The sequence below is a fragment of the Microtus oregoni genome, unplaced genomic scaffold (assembly GCF_018167655.1).
Source record: "Microtus oregoni isolate MIOR12 unplaced genomic scaffold, Mior012 000011F_ref0000422, whole genome shotgun sequence".
NCBI classification, from domain to species: domain Eukaryota; kingdom Metazoa; phylum Chordata; class Mammalia; order Rodentia; family Cricetidae; genus Microtus; species Microtus oregoni.
Genome location: NW_024543070.1, coordinates 17,139,617 through 17,157,208, shown reverse-complemented (window position 1 = coordinate 17,157,208; position 17,592 = coordinate 17,139,617). Strand labels below are relative to the sequence as shown.

At 43.0% G+C, this 17,592-nt stretch overlaps 2 protein-coding genes across 5 annotated transcripts in view; both read left to right on the top strand.

The window, feature by feature from the left end:
- Positions 1–17,592, top strand: part of LOC121453419 (protocadherin gamma-C4) — a 725,389-nt gene that overhangs the window by 12,634 nt on the left and 695,163 nt on the right. The window lies entirely within an intron of this gene.
- The window catches only part of LOC121453417 (protocadherin alpha-4), a 207,780-nt gene that overhangs the window by 27,556 nt on the left and 162,632 nt on the right, over positions 1–17,592 (top strand). The window contains exon 1 of one of the 4 annotated variants that reach the window (XM_041660180.1): positions 1,147–3,492. The exons of 2 other annotated variants lie outside the window; for them this stretch is intronic. In XM_041660180.1, the coding sequence (XP_041516114.1) occupies positions 1,147–3,492 (2,346 nt within the window). Of the gene's footprint in view, positions 1–1,146; positions 3,493–8,596; positions 11,087–17,592 lie in introns of those variants that run through there. One more of the 4 variants, XM_041660172.1, reaches the window with a different exon arrangement.

The window sequence follows — 17,592 nt, the reverse complement described above, 5'->3', positions numbered from 1 at the left end:
AAAATGTAAACTCTGTTCCGTATGAGCAACGCCCTTTCTCCATTGACTATACCATTGCCTTTACTGGATCCTAAATATTCTTGTGGCACACTGCTTCTCAATCAATATTATGATTCTATTTGTTGAATAGATGTAAGATAGGTGATTATACAATTTACATATTAATAGCAACTCGAATAATTGCTACTTGGATGCTGTATCTTGAAAATGGTGTGAAGTTGCTTACCAAATTGTATGACATCTGGACAATTAAAATCTCCACATTAGAGTAATACAGCAAAAAAAATTGGTAGGTGTTGAAAAAGATTAAAGAGCTAAATGCTCACAAATTTGGATAGATTTCAAGAAGGAGCCCAAGTTAGTATCATATTTAAACTCTTAGTTATTTTAAAAGACAGCATCAATAAATCACCAGTATTAAACTCTGAAATTTAGAAAATTTTCTTCAATTAGTACTGAAGCAGTATAAGTCCATTAAGGGGATACAGAAAATTAAAAAAAAATTAGGTGATAGATGAATATGAAAACAACACTACTCAACAACTAACCATTGAAAATAATAACTATTAAAAGATTTTCTTTGATCAGTTTGAGTATAAACTCCTCTATAACAAAATAGGTAAAACAAATTACTTTGGGTGTCTTTACTGAAGATAGATCGATATGCAGTGGTATAATCTTGTTGATGTTTTTTTTAGGTTGTCTTTATAAAGTTAAGTCCAATTGGAAGACCATCAGCAGAAAATCTGGGGATTGGGAAGTAATGCAATTAAGGTAGAAACCCTGGTTAATAAAGTGATATTTAGATAGAGAAGAGGGCTATACCGAAGCATAGAAAACATGTAATTGAAATTGAGTAGTATTGAGAAATATTTCACTAATAAAAGGTAAGTGAATAAAACAGACCAAAATAAAATACTTACCCTTTTAGCCACATGATGTCGCTAGACACCACGATATTTTCTTCTCTTCCAACGTCAAAAGGAAACGGAGAATACGTTTTACTTAGAAAAAGGGCCTTTCATTTTCGACCTTGCTACAGAAGCTCACACACACACAAAAAGCGAGGATATTAAATTGGAATTAAGTTTTCAAAGGATTTTCTTGGTGCTGCAATAAAGACTGGAGAAGTGGAACAAGACTGCGATGCTATATTCTCAGCAAGGAAGTCCGGGATTCCGGCGCCTGCTCATCTCCTTTGTGCTCCTCACAGCCTGGGAGGCAGGGAGCGGCCAGCTCCACTACTCCATCTCTGAGGAAGCCAAACACGGAACCTTCGTGGGCCGCATCGCTCAGGACCTGGGGCTGGAGCTGGCGGAGCTGGTGCCCCGCCTGTTCAGGGTGGCATCCAAGGACCGCGGGGACCTTCTGGAGGTAAATCTGCAGAGTGGCATTTTGTTTGTGAATTCTCGGATCGACCGGGAGGCGTTGTGCGGGCGGAGCGCGGAGTGTAGCATCCACCTGGAGGTAATCGTGGACCGGCCGCTGCAGGTTTTCCACGTGGAGGTGGAGGTGAGGGACATTAACGACAACCCGCCTAGATTTTCCCGACCAGAACAAAGATTACTTATTTTAGAGTCAAGAATTCCAGACTCGCGGTTTCCGGTAGAGGGCGCATCTGACATGGATATAGGAGCCAATGCAGCCTTGAGCTATAAGTTAAACCCTAATGAATATTTTGACTTGGATCTTAAAAGAAACGAAGAAGAAACAAACGTCTTAGAGCTAGTTTTGAAGAAGCCTTTAGACAGAGAAGAAGCTCAAGAGCATCGTTTGTTATTGATTGCAACCGATGGAGGGAAACCTGAACTAACAGGTACTGTACAGTTACTGATTGACGTACTGGATGCTAATGATAACGCTCCGAAGTTTGATAAAGCTATTTATAACGTTAGATTGTTGGAAAATACACCCAACGAGACATTAGTAGTTAAACTTAACGCTTCAGATGCGGATGAGGGAATTAATAGTGAAATACTGTATTTCTTCAGTAATCTTGTTCTAGATGATGTAAAATCTAAATTTACAATAGATTCTACTAGCGGAGAAATAAAAGTTAAGGGGGAGCTGGATTACGAAGACCGCAAATTATATGAAATTAATATTGACGCCGTGGACAGAAGTACATTCCCACTAGCAGGACACTGTAAAGTTATAGTGAAACTAGTGGATGTAAATGATAACGTGCCCGAAATGGCCATAACATCGCTGTTTGTGCCTATCAAAGAGGATGCTCATTTGGGGACTGTCATTGCCCTGATTAGTGTGTCTGATCGCGACTCGGGCGCTAATGGCCAGGTGACCTGCTCTGTTATCCCGCATGCCCCCTTCAAACTGATGTCCACCTTCAAGAATTACTATTCGCTCGTGCTGGACAGCGCCCTGGACAGAGAGACCACAGCTTACTATAAGGTGGTGGTGACAGCCCGGGATGGGGGCTCGCCCTCGCTGTGGGCCACAGCCAGCGTGTCCGTAGAGGTGGCTGACGTGAACGATAATGCACCCGCCTTTGCGCAACCCGAATACACGGTGTTCCTGAAGGAGAACAACCCGCCTGGCGCTCACATCTTCACGGTGTCGGCCACGGATGCGGATGCGCAGGAGAACGCGCTGGTGTCCTACTCGCTGGTGGAGAGGCGGGTGGGCGAGCGCTCGCTGTCGAGCTTCGTGTCTGTGCACGCGGAGAGCGGCAAGGTGTTCGCACTGCAGCCTCTGGACCATGAGGAGCTGGAGCTGCTGCAGTTCCAGGTGAGCGCGCGGGATGCTGGTGTGCCTTCCCTGGGCAGCAATGTGACTCTGCAGGTGTTTGTGCTGGATGAGAACGACAATGCTCCCATGCTGCTGGGGCCTCAGGGTGGCGGAGGGACCATTGAATTGTTGTCCCGATCGGTGAGTTCAGGCCACGTAGTTGCAAAGGTGCGTGCAGTGGACGCGGACTCTGGCTACAATGCGTGGTTGTCCTATGAGTTACAGCTGGCGGCGGGTGCTGCGCGCAGCCCGTTCCGCGTGGGGTTATACACTGGTGAGATCAGCACAACACGTGTTCTGGATGAATCGGACATGCCGCGCCAGCGCTTGCTGGTGCTGGTGAAGGACCACGGCGAGCCAGCACTGACCGCCACAGCCACCTTCTTGGTGTCTCTAGTGGAGAACAGCCAGACACCGAAGGTCTCATCTAGGGTTCTGGCTGGAACCTCTGGTTCAGACTCCAAACTGATGGATGTCAACGTGTACCTGATCATCGCCATCTGCGCGGTGTCCAGCCTGTTGGTGCTCTCCCTGCTGCTGTACACCGCGCTGCGCTGTTCGGCGGCGCCCACAGAGGGCGTGTGTGGGCCGGGGAAGCCCGTGCTGGTGTGCTCCAGCGCGGTGGGAACCTGGTCATACTCACAGCAGAGGCGGCAGAGGGTGTGCTCTGGAGAGGGTCCGCCCAAGACCGACCTGATGGCCTTCAGCCCCAGCCTACCTCAGGGCCCCAGCTCTACAGAGAATGTGAGTTTCTTAATCAAACTGTAATTTTTCTCTTTAACTCTTCTGCATTGAATACCTGAAGGCTTTTTGAGTGATGATTTTAGATTTAAGAATTAAATGTTACACATACAATTAACCTAACAAATTCATAGTCTACTTTTAGCTGTGCCGTTTCCTGTTCTTTAAAGTACAATTTTTTTAAAGCTATATTTTGGGGCCTGGAGAGACCCCAGGCTTAACCCCATTGATTCAGTGGTTTTGAGTACCGAGTGTGACATGAGTTCAATTCCATCTACCTACAGGATAGCTCATAACCATTTGAAACTTCAGTTCCAGGGAGCCAACACCCTTTGACTTCCATGGGCACATGGTGCACATACATATATGCAGGCAAAACATTCACACGTAAAATCTTTAAAGTGATATCTTTGGACATATCTTTACACTGAATGGATTGCAGTCACTGTTATTCCATAAGAGGTTTTATTAGTTGATGCAGCAATCTTCTATCTTAACCTAAAATAGTTTCAAGTCTTTTGTGGACATGAAGTGTTATGTATGTGTGTGTGGGTGTGTGGCCTGCTCATGCATTATTCCCTTGAGACGCAGTCTGTCACTGAGCCTGGAGTTAAGCTAGCAGAGAGTGACCTCCAGCAATCCCTGTGATCACCCCTGCATGTTCTGGGGCTAGTCAGGACCATATGGGACTCATGGGTTCTTGGGATTTCAATGGGGGTCATTACGCTTGCATAGCACGGATTCTTTTTGTTAAGCCATGTTTGTCTTCCTTCCTTTTTCTTTTCTTTCTTTTTTCTTCCTTCCTTTCTTCTTTTGCTCTTTATTTTTTGAGACTGAGCTGAGCTATGTAACCCAGGCTAGCATTGATACCATAATTCTTGGCTGCCCTCAAACTCTGAATCCTCCTGTCCTAGGCTCCCTAGTGGTGGTTTACAGGTATGAGAGACTGCACTCTGCTTGTAAAATGTTTTCATGATTTCTTGTCATTTAAGCATACTCACACTTAATCTAGGGCATATCATAGCACAGAGTGTAAGACATGCTTTTAAATGTTTCTTTCTAAGTTTAGAGACAGGCTCATACATGTAGCCCCTGTTGGCTTGGGACTATTTATGTAAACCAACTGAACTGGAACTCACATATATCTATCTTGCCTCTACCTCCCTAGAGCTGAGATTAAAGGTGTGAGCCAGAAAACATAAGTTAAATTATTTATTATTTATAAATAATTATTTTTAATTATTTTAATAAATAATTTTATATATAATTATTTTATGACTACATATCAATATTTTTACAACAGCCCATCAACTATGTTTTTTTCTTTCTGTTGAATTGCAACTATTTTATTTTTATATGAAAGTTTAATTTCTTTTTTTAGTCATATTTCTGTAGTAAACAATTAATTTAATCTTTGCCTAAATAGATTATCACCCCTATGGTTTCATAATTAAAAACTTTATTGTTAAAAATTTTATTTTATGGCCGGGTGGTGGTGGCGTACGCCTTTAATCCCAGCACTTGGGAGGCAGAGGCAGGTGGATCTCTGTGAGTTTGAGGCCAGCCTGGTCTACAAGAGCTAGTTCCAGGACAGGAACCAAAAAAGCTATGGAGAAATCCTGTCTCGAAAAATCAAAAAAAAAATTATTTTAGTAGTGTTTTCACTTGGATATATATAGCTATTGTTAAAATTCTTGAAACAGAAAGAATTACAGTTAAAATTTCCTTTCGATTCCCACAACAGAACATCATATTAATAGAGAATAATTCATTTCCCCCTAAAGGTTAGCATTGGAATTGGGAGGAACAATTCAGAAACTTGGGTACAGTTTCACCTTAAATTATTTGTGTTGACAGAAAGACAATTATCACGTGTACTCACTCATAGGTGGTTCTTAAAGAAAGCCAGCCTACAGACCACAATCCCAGAGAACTTAGACAACAATACGGACACTAAGAGAGAATTACATAGATCTAATCTATATGGGAAGTAGAAAGTAGAAGAAGACAAGATCTCCTGAGTAAATTGGGATCATGGGGACCTTGGGGGAGGATTGATGGGAGAGGGGAGAAGCAAGGAGGGGAGCAGAGAAAAATGTAGAGCTCAATAAATATCAATAAAAAGTTATGTGTGTTGAGAAGTCCTTGTGAACCCCTCTGCTCTGAAAAAATCCCCATGCATTTGGTCAGAAAGCATTGTGTTTGTTGCTTTGCATTTTCAGATTAGGAAGTAACATAAAATTACTATTATAAAAACTCTTCTCTTGGGTTTATTGTTTACAAACATAGGTAAGAGTTCTTGCCATTGAAAAATAAAAATTCTCTTGCTCCTCTTTTTTTCTGTTTTGGGCAAACGTGTGAGCTCAATAGGAAATAACCACTGCACACCTAATGTAGGAAATGTTAGGTCTCCTTTTCTGGCATTGCCGATGTTTAAAATTTATGTGTGCATTTCCTTCCATAGTTACCCCTTCAATCTAATTCACATGTGTGTTTCCTTCCTTCCATAGTTACCCCTTCTGTCTTTCTCTTTGGATATTTATAATTCAGTGATCAACTTTAGGGAGCTCTCAGAATTGAGAATAGCTTTTGCTACACTATTGGTTAATTGCAAATACCTATCAACTGTTAAAAATCAGGTTAATTTAGTTTTGAAAGATAAACTTACTGCTTTGTATAATTTCTACAAAATTTTCCATATGGTGGAGGGAGCTATTTGTTTATAAAGAGATCGACTACTCATCTTCTCATATAATCTTCTCCCTCAACTGGAATAAACTATTTAAATAAATAAAATGAGAATCTGTAAGCTATTTGTCAGCAAAAGATCAGCATTTTTCTTTCCATATAATTTTATTTTACATAAAGAATTTCAGTAATGTTTAATCATTTTTTAAACCTGGAAACAATAAGACTATTACAACAATTCCAGTTGGATTGTACAACTAATCTTCAGAAGATTTTGAAAAGTAAATATGATTTTTTTGGTTTGTCGAGACAGGGTTTCTCTGTGGCTTTGGAGCCTGTCCTGGAGCTAGCTTTGTAGACCAGGCTGGTCTCGAACTCACAGAGATCCGCCTGCCTCTGCCTCCTGAGTGCTGGGATTAAAGGCGTGCGCCACCATCGCCTGGCTTAAATATGATGTTTAATGTTTGCTAATTTTTGCCTGTTGACGTTTCCTGTAGGAAGTAGACCTTACTTAGACTAATATATATGTATTGGTTACTATAGAAAAGCTTTGCCAAAAAGACTAGCTCAATATATATTTAATGTGAGGATCATATTATTCTAAGTAAAAAAATGCTTTGTTTGTTATTGCTTAGCAAATGATGTTTTTGTTGGCAGAAATTACCATAAAGGAAAGTCTTGGGGAAAATATCTAGTATATCTGGGTTAATTATTTGAATATAGCATCTCGCAAAAGGAAGAGCTTTGTATTATCATTGTGAGGCTTAATGTATGTCAGAATAGTGGAAAAGGGTGGGATACCATGCTTCATTTGGAAGTCTTACTGTTGACTTGCTAAAGTCTGAAAAGAAGTTCAACCATCTCCAGTTGGCAAATTAAGGATAAAATAACGGTAAAGTTTATATTTGACTGACTTTAATTGTGAAGATAATATTTTTAAGGAAGAGATGAAACTATTAAAAACCTGCTTTAGGCTGGCGTTCTGCACAGTGATAGAGCACTAACTCAAGACCTTGAATTCACTCCTCAGCCAAGAAAAACCAAGTTTAAACTAAGGCTACTTTTAGGAGGCAATTGCAAATATTCTATATGTTCTACAAAATATGATTCATACTGAAGAACTATTGAAAATAATTGTTTGGCTTATGCATTTATCATCAGCAACCTATGCCTAGAAACTAACCACCTACCGAAGATGCTTTATAAAATACAAACCTTACAAAATAATAAGAAGTATTTATTAGCAAGGAGAAATTTTTGAGAAACAGAAAATGTTATGATTAAAATGAGAAGTTGGCTTATGATCAAGCTGTAAGTCTCCTAGAAGTAATTCTAATATTAAATTTCTAGTTTTAGTAATTTAATGAAATTTATACTCATAATGATAAACATGGTATATGTGAAAGATAGAGAATCTGTAGGCTAACTTTGAATAAGATCAATAAGGAGGCAGAGAAATAAAAATCAAAATTACTATAGGTGATACAGAGAATGTTCATGTCATTAAAACAAAATGTTAATTTTCAAGACCTGAATCTACTAATTCTCTAATAATTGCTAGCAATGCTTTCATGTTAAACAAATTGCTTTCTAAGAGTCATATATAAATGGAATTGACAGAAACATAGAAGGGGAGATGCAGATGTGGTTTGGGGGATATTCAGAAAGGTATCACAAGAATGTGTGAGAAGATGAGGGCCTCTGAAGGGAAAGAGTATAGGGTGAAATTGAGATTTAGAGAAAAAGATGGAGTCTTTCAGAATAGCAGACAAGAGCAACAAAACACAGCAGGAATAATTTCTGGCAGAAATTAATGTTGTGAGATTGGGAAGTTATCACTACAAACTGAGCATCGATGGAGAAATACCATAGCGATAGGTCCACCGGCACGTTCCTGTGTCCCTGCTCTCAATTCTGAGATGCAAACATTTTGAGTTTGAGAACATCCTGGGCTTTACAGTTTAGGGTGAACCCGATCTTCAGTGAGAACACATATAAATTTAAAATATTTCACACACTATGCATTAAAACCATGCTCAATTATCACAAAAAGGAACCATAAGCATGTGTGATACGAGGAACAAAGTAATAATAAACATTAGCAATCTTTTAAGATTTAAAAATTTAGACATGACAAAATGCTAAAACGTTTAAAATGCTAAAAATGTTGCTTCTCCGCGAATAACTAAAGACCATTCTAATTCTAAATTACAAAAAAGAGAAAAACAAAGAAAAACAATACGAAAAGAATTGGCCATGAAAATTGTAAACACCCGGAGGATTTGCTATCAAGGTAAGTGAGGGTATACGAACTCGTGTCTTACCCTGTGGAGCCGCATGGTGTCGCTGTCCACCACGGAGTTACATCTAGCCAGCACACAAAGCCCTTTCCTCTGGTAGCTGAAATTTTCCATGACTGCTGAATGATGGCGAATGCAGAAGAACTGAATCGATAGACTTTGAATCATACAGAATTTTATGCACAGAAAAAAATCTTCTAATGGAAATAAAGCAAGAAGCATCTGACATGGATTTTACCACTGAAGGCAGGCTGGGAACACGGTGTCTGTTGCTGTCACTTCTGCTTCTGGCAGCCTGGGAGGCAGGGAGCGGCCAGCTCCACTACTCCGTCCCCGAGGAAGCCAAACACGGAACCTTCGTGGGCCGCATCGCTCAGGACCTGGGGCTGGAGCTGGCGGAGCTGGTGCCCCGCCTGTTCAGGGTGGCGTCCAAGGACCGCGGGGACCTTCTGGAGGTAAATCTGCAGAATGGCATTTTGTTTGTGAATTCTCGGATCGACCGGGAGGCGCTGTGCGGGCGGAGCGCGGAGTGTAGCATCCACCTGGAGGTGATCGTGGACCGGCCGCTTCAGGTTTTCCACGTGGAGGTGGAGGTGAGGGACATTAATGATAACCCTCCTGTCTTCTCTGTAAAGGAGCAAAGAATTTTAATTTATGAATCCAGGCTGCCAGATTCTTTGTTTCCACTAGAGGGCGCATCAGATGCTGATGTTGGATCAAATTCTATCTTAATCTATAAACTCAGTCCTAGCGAATACTTTGGGTTAGATGTGAAAACGAACAGTGATGGTAACAAACAAATTGGACTCTCGTTGAAAAAATCCTTGGACAGAGAGGATGCTCCTGAGCATAAGCTGCTGCTGACAGCCACGGATGGAGGCAAACCTGAGCTCACAGGCTCTGTTCAGCTGCTGGTCACTGTGCTGGATGTGAACGATAACGCCCCTACTTTCCAGCAGTCTGAGTATGAAGTGAGAATATTGGAAAACTCACACAACGGAACGACGGTTATTAGACTGAACGCTTCTGACAGGGACGAAGGAACCAATTCAGCAATTTCTTACTCTTTTAATAAGCTGGTCCCGCCCACGGTTCTTGAGCAGTTTAGCATAGATACAGATACAGGAGAGATCATAATTCAAGGGAACTTGGATTTTGAACAAGTCAATGTCTACAAAATCCGCGTTGACGCGACGGATAAAGGACACCCTCCGATGGCGGGCCATTGCACTGTTCTAGTGAAGGTATTGGATGAAAATGACAATGTACCTCAGATCACATTGACTTCCTTATCGCTGCCTGTTCGAGAGGACGCTGCACTGGGTACTGTCATTGCTCTAATTAGCGTTTCGGACCTGGACTCCGGAGCTAACGGGCAGGTGACCTGCTCCCTGACCGCTCATGTCCCCTTCAAGTTGGTGTCCACCTTCAAGAATTACTATTCGCTCGTGCTGGACAGCGCTCTGGACAGAGAGACCACACCTGACTATAAGGTGGTGGTGACAGCCCGGGATGGGGGCTCGCCCTCACTGTGGGCCACCGCCAGCGTGTCTGTGGAGGTGGCTGACGTGAACGACAACGCACCCACGTTTGCGCAGCCGGAATACACGGTGTTCGTGAAGGAGAACAACCCGCCTGGCACGCACATCTTCACAGTGTCGGCCATGGATGCGGACACGCAGGAGAACGCGCTGGTGTCCTATTCTCTGGTGGAGAGGCGGGTGGGCGAGCGCTCGCTGTCGAGCTTCGTGTCTGTGCATGCAGAGAGCGGCAAGGTGTTCGCACTGCAGCCTCTGGACCATGAGGAGCTGGAGCTGCTGCAGTTCCAGGTGAGCGCGCGGGATGCTGGTGTGCCTTCCCTGGGCAGCAATGTGACTCTGCAGGTGTTTGTGCTGGATGAGAATGACAACGCACCCACGCTGCTAGGACCTTGGACACAAGGATCCGGTAGTGTAGTGAGCGAGCTTGTGTCCCCCTCAGTGGTTCCCGGCCAAGTTGTCACTAAGGTGCGCGCGGTAGATGCAGATTCTGGCTACAATGCGTGGCTGTCTTATGAACTGCATCCTTTAACGGGTGGAACGCGGAGCCTGTTCCGGGTTGGTCTGTACACAGGCGAGATAAGTACTACACGTACCCTGGAGGAGGCGGATGGACCGCGTCATCGCCTATTAGTTCTGGTGAAGGACCATGGGGAGCCTGCGCAGACGGCCACTGCCACTGTGTTAGTATCTCTGGTTGAGAACAGCCAAACTCCAAAAGCCTCTTCGCGGGCGTCAGGCTCCACTGGCCGGGAAATTTCTTTAGTGAACGTCAATGTGTACTTGATCATTGCTATCTGCGCGGTGTCCAGCCTGCTAGTTCTAACCCTCATGATATACACTGCACTTCGGTGCTCAGTGCCGTCCACAGAGGGCGTGTGCGGGTCTGGAAAGCCCATGCTGGTGTGCTCCAGCGCGGTGGGAACCTGGTCATACTCACAGCAAAGGAGACAGAAGGTGTGCTCTGGAGAGGGACCACCCAAAACCGACCTCATGGCCTTTAGCCCGGGTCTTCCTCCTTGTCCGGTAGTGGACGAGCATCCGGATTTAAATGAAGAACATTGCTCAAGAGTAAGTCCAAAATTCATATTTGTCTTTACAATTTAAAATTTGTATTGTTTTTCTGTACTCAGTTTCATATTTTCTCACTCTTTAAATTTCTATTCATTTCACTGGGCTAAGTACTTTCATTTTATTATTTTCCTTATAATCTTCATTTGTTTTGATCTTAGATGTAAACGGAATTAAACATTATTATCCACATTCTGCACTCCATAGTTTTAAAAAGCAAACTCAAAATGTTGTTACTCTTGTCCTTTTCTGCCACTTTGTTCCGGTTAGTGTTAATATTTTCCTAAGTAAGTACATAGGGTGTTTGCGGTTTTGCATTTTAACACTGGGAATACTATTTTGAATATTTTATAGAACAATGAAATCATAATACAATTAGGCCACACATTCTTTTCTATTTGCTTTTTGTTTTCTTGCTCTCTCTCTCTCTCTCTCTCTCTCTCTCTCTCTCTCTCTCTGTGTATGTGTGTTTGATGAGACCAAGGACATGCCAGGCAAGTGCTCTGTGAATGATCTCTATAAAACTTTACCCTCTTTTGAATGAACACTCATAGTATGTTATTTTCTGTATTCTCTCCCTAGTCATTGTTATTCCTAGAGGGACTTGAGCTCTTTTTTTTTAAAGTTATTCTTGAACCATTTAGCAATAAAGGACAATGACTAGGTTGCATGATTCTGGTAAAGGAGATTTCATAGTCATTAATAGACTTGCTCCCTCTGTAATTATTACCCAGTTTATTAGTGGTCCAGATGCTGTAGAAACAGTAGTTGGAGGGAACTCAGACTTTAATCCAGCAAACTCACATAACGTCAATAGTCCATTGTTGGGTTCAGTAGTTGCTCCCTTGTCTAGCAGGTACAAGGCTCTAGGTTCTATTTACTGGGGGGAAAACCACAAAGAAACAAACATAAAGGCCAATGCACTTCTGTGATGTTGCAATTCTCTTATCTTTGGAATTCATTTAATGGGTCTCTGTATGGAGTACAAGCTTATTCCCTTTGTTTCTCTGTGTAATTATTTGCTTTTTTGTTTTTTTGTTTTTGTTTTTTTTGGTTTTTTTTGAGACAGGGTTTCTCTGTGGCTTTGGAGCCTGTCCTGGAACTAGCTCTGTAGACCAGGCTGGTCTCAAACTCACAGAGATCCGCTTGCCTCTGCCTCCCGAGTGCTGGGATTAAAGGCGTGCGCCACCATCGCCCGGCCTGTGTAATTATTTGCATTGCTTACTGGTTCTCTACAAAAAGGCAGCTGTGTCTCAGCTGTGCGTCTTCAGGACATCTTCCCTTGCCAAATTCCATCTATGCCTTTTATTTTTGAAGCCTTACACAGGCTGTTTATCCATTTAGTTCTCTGCTTCAAATCTACAAAATTTAGAATATAAGTAATAGAATCTGTCATGCAAAAAAATCTTTTTAAAAATTTGTCACTTGTCGCTGGTTGGTGGTGGTGCATGCCTTTAATCCCAGGACTCGGGAGGCAAAGGCAGGTGGATCTCTGTGAGCTCAAGACAAGCCTGGTCTACAAGAGCTAGTTCCAGGACAGGCTCCAAAGCCACAGAGAAACTTTGTCTTGAAAAACCAAAAAAAAAAATATATAACTTGTTACTTCTCAGGTGCCTTGTCAAGGAGTGGCCGCTTGATTAGTGTGATTTCCATATTATTTTCATGTTGTGTAAAGTTATTTGTTTTGTTATTCTGGGAAGGCCAGAATTACCGAACTATTCTGACATACGGCTAACATTTTAGTGCCATGTAGTACTTTGAGAACAATTATTTTCCAATGTTAACTGTTGAATTAAAACTTCAGCAATAGAAAAGGTTTTCATTTCAAAGGACATTCGAGACAAAGAAGTGACTCCCCAAGATAGCCTTACCTTTTTGTATTGTGTATTTTTCCTAGAAAACATACCATCGTAAGCTCCATATCATATTTGCTTTCACTAAAACTGGTCAGTGTCAGTAAGAGGACTAAGTTGGAGTTCGTGCTTCTATTGTCTTCATATTTTCATTCTTGAAGTGGCATAAATAATTAACTCAGTTTTCTCTGTTCTTCAAAAAGAAGTGCAGACTAATTTTTTAACACATACTTTATATAGTAACAAGATGAAAAGTTCTCTACACTCTCCTATCTACTTAAGAGTAACAAATTTACTTCTGGACACACTAATCAATAAACAACACAATTTGTGTCAGCTGGTGATGACACACACCTTTAATCTCAGCACTGAGTTTGGGACCAGTCTGGTCTACAGAGTAAGTTTCAGGATTGCCAGGGCTACATGGAGAAACTCTGTCTTGAAAAATGAAGAAGGAGGAGGAGGAGGGGAAGAAGAAGAAGAAGAAGAAGAAGAAGAACAACAACAACAACAACAACAACAACAAGAGACAAGAGAAGGAGGAGGAGAACAACAACAACAAGAGCGAAGAGGAGGAGAATTTGTATGGATAATTATATCTAGCAACCTGAACACTTCTCACTGTTTTAGAAGTAGAAAATTATATATGGCCATATCCACCAAGTAAAGCATTAACAAAAGTATAGGAGAACTTCATAGGCCAGTATCTGTCAAAAATCACTGAGTCAAAGCCCAACCTTCAAGAATTCCATATAAAAATAAAGAAGTACTGTATATAATGTTACAGTCATAGAAAGCAGTATGTTATGAAACATAAGAAAGGTAAGTAAATCACAGCATGGCTGAACATTACTGTCCACCCATCTCACTAGGTGAAGGGAATTTCTAGCTTATTGATGAGTTTGGTGGCTATAAATAGAGAAGGTCCCTTGGGAGAATATTGAAAATAACCAGTATTTTGGGGGGAAAAAATGACTTTAAGTAAATTGGTGCACAGCAAAATTCCAATTGAATCTAAAATCAGGAACAATCCATTTGGGTTGAAGGGTGTGGTTCTCGTATGAGCTAAGACAGGAAAAGTATTATAAAGAGGATTTTCTTGGGTAACTATTAGAATAATTGTTTACTCATCTCTAAAATCATTTGAAAAGTACCAAACATTTGAGGCAATGGTAATAAAGGTTCATAAAGTCAATCATGAGGTTTAACTAAGGAATGAATGAAGTGTAATGAGAAGCTTTTACAATAGTTAAGCAGAGTACCAATCATTAAAAATTGATATGGTTCATTATCAAACCTGGGAAACATTAGAACACAGATGTAATTTTCTTACTTGCATCTGGGAACATTGGGTGAAACATTCAAGAAAATGGCATTTGTGAAACAAACCCCAAAAGATAAAATATTCAAAGACGTTAATTATAAATTGTGGAAAGCAAGATGGGTAAGCAGCAATATTTAGCTAATATAACTGATCTATATTATGAAGAAATAACCACCATGATGTTGGAGACTGAAAACAGGCATGTACTCATGAAAACAAGACGTGGAAAGAGTAAATGAACACAAGAACTACGAACTCCTATAATGGAAAATATAATCATGTGAAGAGAATTTCACAATATTGTTCTGTAAGAAGTTACTTTAATACGAAATCTTGTCCCAAAGATCCCCAAACTTTCCATATTTTGATTCAATAGAGATATATGAAAATTGTTTATCAACTCTCCTTCTTGACATTAAAAAGATTTTTTAAAAGTTTGTCTTAAATTAAAGAGATCTATATGTCAAACTGCCTGGGGACAAAAGTCTTCCTAATAACAAAGAAAAGAAAATTACAGTCAAAAGGAAATAAATTCAAATGCTGCTATTCAGCCAAGAATTCCATGAAGATGCATGAGAAATGTTGCTCAACATGTTGACAACAAAGAAGAAAATTTTCAATTTAAAATACACATTCCATTGCATAACTGGAAAGTTAAATTTTGTAATTTCTACTTACTACTTCGGCCACATGATGTCGCTCTTAACCACTAAATGTCACGACGCTAAGCCATTCATCTTCCTTCATAAAGACTCCACTAGGCTTCACTCTTCGGTTGCTCAACAATGACCAGCATCGCGGGATTGGAATGAAGAAATAAAAAGAAATCTCTAAAATCTTATATAATCGTCGTGAATGAGAATAAGACGTCAGTAATTTGAAATGGTAAACCTGAGAGGATACAACTGGAAGAGCCGACAATTACTCCTGCTCCTGATAATTCTGGCAGCCTGGGAGGCAGGGAGCGGCCAGCTCCACTACTCCGTCCCCGAGGAGGCCAAACACGGAACCTTCGTGGGCCGCATCGCTCAGGACCTGGGGCTGGAGCTGGCGGAGCTGGTGCCCCGCCTGTTCAGGGTGGCGTCCAAGGACCGCGGGGACCTTCTGGAGGTAAATCTGCAGAATGGCATTTTGTTTGTGAATTCTCGGATCGACCGGGAGGCGCTTTGCGGGAGGAGCGCGGAGTGTAGCATCCACCTGGAGGTGATCGTGGACCGGCCGCTGCAGGTTTTTCATGTGGAGGTGGAGGTGAGGGACATTAACGACAATCCTCCAGTGTTCCCAACAGCACAAAAGACTCTGTTTATTCCGGAATCCAGACTGCTTGACTCGCGATTTCCACTAGAGGGCGCGTCAGATGCAGATGTCGGTTCCAATGCTCTGCTGACTTACAGACTGAGCACCAATGAACATTTCTCTCTGGATGTACCACCCGACCACGAACAGGTGAAACTTCTCGGGCTTGTTTTGCGAAAACCATTAGACAGAGAAGAAACCGCAGAGTTGCGCTTATTACTCACGGCCACCGACGGAGGCAAACCCGAGCTGACCGGCACCGTTCAGTTACTCATCACAGTGCTGGACGTCAATGACAATGCTCCGGTTTTTGACAGATCTCGCTATACCGTGAAATTACCCGAGAACGTTCCAAACGGGACGTTGGTAATCAAAGTCAATGCTTCAGATTTGGACGAAGGCGCGAATGGGGACGTTATGTACTCATTCTCTAGTGATATTTCCCCAGATATAAAATCCAAGTTTCACATGGATGCTGTGAGTGGAGAAATTACAATTGTAGGAGTTATTGATTTCGAAGAAAGTAAAGCTTACAAGATTCCATTAGAGGCACGAGATAAAGGCTTCCCACCACTGATTGGTCACTGTACAGTTCTTGTGGAAGTTATCGATGCTAACGACAACGCTCCACAGCTGACTGTCAGTCCCTTGTCGCTCCCTATATCGGAGGACAGCCAACCTGGAAGAGTTGTCACCTTAATTAGTGTATCTGACCGTGATTCTGGTGCCAACGGACAGGTGACCTGTTCTCTGACTCCTCATGTCCCCTTCAAGCTGGTGTCCACCTTCAAGAACTACTATTCGCTCGTGCTGGACAGCGCCCTGGACAGAGAGACCACACCTGACTATAAGGTGGTGGTGACCGCCCGGGATGGGGGCTCGCCCTCTCTGTGGGCCACAGCCAGCGTGTCCGTGGAGGTGGCTGACGTAAACGACAACGCGCCCGCGTTCGCGAAGCCTGAATACACGGTGTTCGTGAAGGAGAACAACCCGCCTGGCGCGCACATCTTCACGGTGTCGGCCATGGACGCGGACGCGCAGGAGAACGCGCTGGTGTCCTACTCGCTGGTGGAGAGGCGGGTGGGCGAGCGCTCGCTGTCGAGCTTCGTGTCTGTGCACGCGGAGAGCGGCAAGGTGTTTGCTCTGCAGCCTCTGGACCATGAGGAGCTGGAGCTGCTGCAGTTTCAGGTGAGCGCGCGGGATGCTGGTGTGCCTTCCCTGGGCAGCAATGTGACTCTGCAGGTGTTTGTGCTGGACGAGAATGACAACGTGCCCAAGCTGCTGGGGCCTTTGACAAATGGGGCTGTTAGCACAGTGAACGAGGTGGTAACTCGTGCTTTAGTGCCTGGTCAAGTTGTGGCGAAAGTTCGGGCGGTAGATGCGGACTCTGGCTACAATGCGTGGCTGTCCTATGAGCTTCAGCCAGCTGCGGGTGGAGTTCGTAGTCCTTTCCGCGTTGGCCTGTATACGGGCGAAATCAGCACTACTCGCTCCCTGGAGGAGACAGATGCATTGCGACAGTGCTTGTTAGTGTTGGTGAAGGACCACGGAGAACCTTCGCTGACCGCCACTGCCACGGTGTTGCTTTCTCTGGTAGACAGCGGCCAAACACAGAAGGTATCAGCTAAGGTGTCGGTTGGAGCCTCCAGCCTGAATCAGGGGCTAGTGGATGTCAACGTGTACCTGATCATCGCCATCTGTGCGGTGTCCAGTCTGTTGGTGCTCACGCTGCTGCTGTACACCGCGCTGCGCTGCTCGGCGATGCCCACAGATGGAGCCTGTGCTCCCGGGAAGCCCGTGCTGGTGTGCTCCAGCGAGGTGGGGACCTGGTCATACTCACAGCAGAGGCAGCAGAGGGTGTGCTCTGGAGAGGGTCCGCCCAAGACCGACCTCATGGCCTTCAGCCCCAGCCTACCTCAGGGTCCCAGCTCTACAGACAACGTGAGTCTTAAATATTTATTTTCTCAGTCTTGAAGAAAGACGTCTAGCTGTTTTTTATGAAGCACCCCATTAATTCCAGTACCAGGGAGACT